This window comes from Nicotiana attenuata, unplaced genomic scaffold (genome assembly GCF_001879085.1).
Source record: "Nicotiana attenuata strain UT unplaced genomic scaffold, NIATTr2, whole genome shotgun sequence".
In the NCBI taxonomy this organism is placed as follows: Eukaryota; Viridiplantae; Streptophyta; class Magnoliopsida; order Solanales; family Solanaceae; genus Nicotiana; species Nicotiana attenuata.
The window spans coordinates 76,479-80,149 of record NW_017674086.1 but is presented as its reverse complement, the minus strand read 5'-3'; the positions used below and the strand labels follow the sequence as shown (position 1 = coordinate 80,149).

General features: G+C 35.1%; 1 protein-coding gene across 4 annotated transcripts in view; it reads right to left on the bottom strand.

Annotated features, from left to right (window-relative positions):
* Nucleotides 1-3,465, bottom strand: part of LOC109217979 (homeobox-leucine zipper protein MERISTEM L1-like) — a 6,850-nt gene extending 3,385 nt beyond the window's left edge. Inside the window, exons 1-7 of one of the 4 annotated variants that reach the window (XM_019382286.1) lie at nucleotides 3,334-3,465; nucleotides 2,652-3,136; nucleotides 1,956-2,226; nucleotides 1,625-1,742; nucleotides 1,313-1,501; nucleotides 261-695; nucleotides 53-154 (exon numbers count right to left, since the gene is read on the bottom strand). In XM_019382286.1, the coding sequence (XP_019237831.1) occupies nucleotides 53-154; nucleotides 261-695; nucleotides 1,313-1,501; nucleotides 1,625-1,742; nucleotides 1,956-2,179 (1,068 nt within the window). In that variant the 5' untranslated portion in view covers nucleotides 2,180-2,226; nucleotides 2,652-3,136; nucleotides 3,334-3,465. The other 3 variants (XM_019382288.1, XM_019382289.1, XM_019382287.1) reach the window with 3 other exon arrangements.
* Between the last annotated feature and the right edge of the window lie 206 nt (nucleotides 3,466-3,671).

Here is a 3,671-nt window from a genome sequence, read left to right as displayed (position 1 = left end):
GGTGGGGTGTGGGGTGTGGGGTGAGGGTGAATTAGTAAAATTAAAATCTTACCACTTGCAAAGCTCCATTGTAGTTTCCTGCGACGCCAGTCGATAAGACTTCCAAAGTCGTTGCTTTTGATACTAACCCAGCGAAAAAACTTGTCCATTGGTTCTGAAATCATTACGACATTTATCGTTAATTAATTAATACTGAAAATGAAATGTTGAAGACCAAAATATATAATTGCATAATCAAGACTTTATAATACATTTCCTACCACATCCATCAAAATTTCTACTAAATTAATGTGATTCATAATGACAACGGCCGATTCTCGTGACGCTTCAGATGTTAGTCTCAATGACTTTGGTCCAACCCCTCGAGGAAATGTCCGAGCATATTCCTCCTCACTTAAAATCTCAGCAGAATTTTCTGAACTTTGAATCCACAAGGGCTCTCTAGTTTCAGCCAATCTAATAAATTCCTCCATTGCTGCAACAGCGAGCTCAATTATCATTGGTTTATCGGCATCTGTTGAGCCAGAAATTGATCTAAGAAGGTCACCAGCATTGTACATTTCTCCTAATTGATGACCAAAACTTGCCACTCCAAGATCAAGTGAACGAGTTGGTGGTATAGGAGAAGGAAGTTGAGCATAATTAAGCATTGGTTTCCCAACATATTTTGCTGCTATCCCAGATATCCTGTCAATCTACAAGAACCATAAAATTAAATTATGTAATTAGCAGTGATAACATGGACTGTATATACATTAGAGGTGGCAAAATAAACTTATTCTTTTAATAACCCGCCCAACCCACCCAAATTTAAACCAGATGGGTTATGAAATGTTTGTTGACTTGACCAAACTGCTAAAACCGAAATGATCCATCAAAGTATTGAAACAAAACGGGTTAAAATAGGGATTTTAACACAAAAAAGCCAATATAAATAGATTATACATCAATTATACACAGTTATACTCATAAAATACATAAATTATACATATATTATACATCTGCCGATTATTTTTAATTTAAGTGATTTTGTAGGCAGCCATTTAGAAATTAATTCTTTTTAAAATATTGCAAACATGGGGTCAAAATGCAAACCCATTACCATCTTAACCCAATCAACCTTGACCTCCGGCCTTTTTATTAATTTGATCCATTTTTAAGCCCCTAAATTTGATTCAAACTTGTTCTTTTGCCACCTCTATTATATAAACACGCGCCTTTGTGGGACAAATATTGACATATTTAAAAAACTGAACTTAACGACTCTAAATTCTGATATGCAATTCTTAAGGCATAGGTTTTGATTAAGTACCTCTTCTCTTAGGCGAGCATTTTCAATCCTCAAGTGCTGCTCATCAAATGACATCTCGCCAATGGTAGCCGGCCCTCCACAATTTGGACATGTAGCAGTGGTAAGTGCTTCTTTATACCGTATATTTTCGGCACGAAGTTTCTCATTCTCATTCCTCAATTGTGTGTTCTCATGGCGTTCCTGATGAGCCTGGGCAAAATGAAGAAAACAATGTAGTTGTAACAGTTATTACATTGAATGCTGGCATTTAATGACATTTTAAATTTTACGTTTGGAAAATTGATGCACAAATAGAAAAGACTAGCTAATTACCTTCATTTGAGTACGTTTGTTTTGGAACCAAAACTTAATTTGCAAAGGCTCTAACCCTAATCTTTTCCCCAACTCTTTCCTTTGTTTATCATCTGGATGAGGACATTCTTTGAAAAACCTGTCAAATGACCAATTAATTAATTGCAATAACAACAACAACGACAACAACCAACCCAGTATAATCTCACAAGTGAGATCTAGGGAGGGTAAATAGTACGCAAATCTTACCCCTACAGTGAATGTAGAGAGGTTGCTTCCAGTAAACCCTCGGCACGTGAAAAAATGAAAATTTTATTTTTTGCGAAATTATGTCAATATAAGAATTGCTTACGCTTCCAATTCTTGAATTTGATGCTGTGTATGCCGATGATATTGTTTCTTCTTAGGACGTTTATTAGGATCTTGATCGTCTCCTGAAGGGGCTAACTCCGTGGTATCAGCGCCTGATTTGCTCTCGAATTCATCATCTCGAATCAAGTCCATCTCGTTTTCTGATGTTTTATGGCTCAAATCTAGCAAAAAATTGTGGCTATCGAACATGTTTTGCTGAAACATCTTGATGAACTTTTCCTTCTTTGCAAAGCTAACTAAGGATTTTTAATCTGCGCCAGAACACAAAAGAAAAATAAATAATCCATCTCTATGAACACACCAAAAATAGTACCCTAATAGATCTTAAGAAGTACAAAAATACAAGAAATGAAAACTAGAATATTGACATATACGAGTAATAACTAGCTTAAAACCTTTCAATTAAAAATGTGAAGTGCACCTTTGTTTCCAATAATTTAACTTGAATGATGATCTCTATTACCTATAATAGCTCAAGATCATAACAGATCCCAAGAATAGGAAGAAAAATGATAACAAAAGGGAACAGATAAACATGCAAGAATATAGAGAGTCAGTCAAGCCGCGGCTAAAACCACTTTTTTTATTGGATTTTAGGATAGTGAAAATTGAACTCACACCTATCGATTCTCACCGATACTATGAGACTGTAACAGTTGGTGTTAAAACGACTTACTTTTCTCGAATTGAGATTTTCAAGAAACCCAAAACAACCTACACATCTTGAATTTCTCCACCAAGATATGCTATAAGCCCTTCAATATCCATAGAACAATTTCTATCTCCTTTCTATATATGTATAAAATAGCTGTGTAGTAGGAGGTTTTTTTTTGCTTTTTGGTTTTGACTTGTTTAGAAGGTTAGGGCATAGAGTTTTGTATAGATAATAATATTCTCTGGTTTTATCCAAGGAAAAACTAATGGGAAAAACTAGAAGTAAAAAACAAGGAAGAAATGTCTCGGTTGTAGGAAGTCAAACAAAGATTTTGGGAAAAGACTGAAATGAGAAAAATTTAGCAAAAAAACAAAGAGAGGGTTGACATAGTGTGAACTCGAAAAACTGCTTATTCTTTTTCACTCTTTTTCTTATTCACATTTATGTACTCAATATAACGTCTACGAGTATCTCGGTACACTTCAACTTCACTGACATTTCTCTTTCTGCAAAAATATAACGGAAAAAAATAAAAATGGTAAGTCAAAAAAAAAAAAGAATAAGTGAAACTTACTACTATAACTACTATGAGTACTAATTTTTGAAGCCTTGTAACAAAAGCAAGAACATGTTTTCTAGTATTAGGGTTAGAGGAATAAAAGGTTATATATGGTTAAATCTGGTTTTAAAGCAAAGGGTATACCATTGGAGAGTGAAAAGGTAGATATGTTCATAGGTGCAAACACATTTCTTGTGACTAGAATTTAAGAAGAATACTTGGGACAAAGAAAGAAAAAGAAAGAAGATAGAATTAATAGAGAGAGAGAGAGAGAGAGAGGAGAGAGAGAGAGAGAGAGAGAGAGAGAGAGTGTGTAGAGGTGCTTTGGAGAGGGAGAAGAGAAGGTGAAGAAGGGAAAAGGAAAAGGAAACAGGTGGAGAAGATGTGGCAGCAAAGGAGTTATTGCAAAGCGTATTGAGAGGATGCAATAGCATTTATGGCTGCTAGAGGTGTTAATGTTGTTGTTGAAGAGAGGGGGGGGG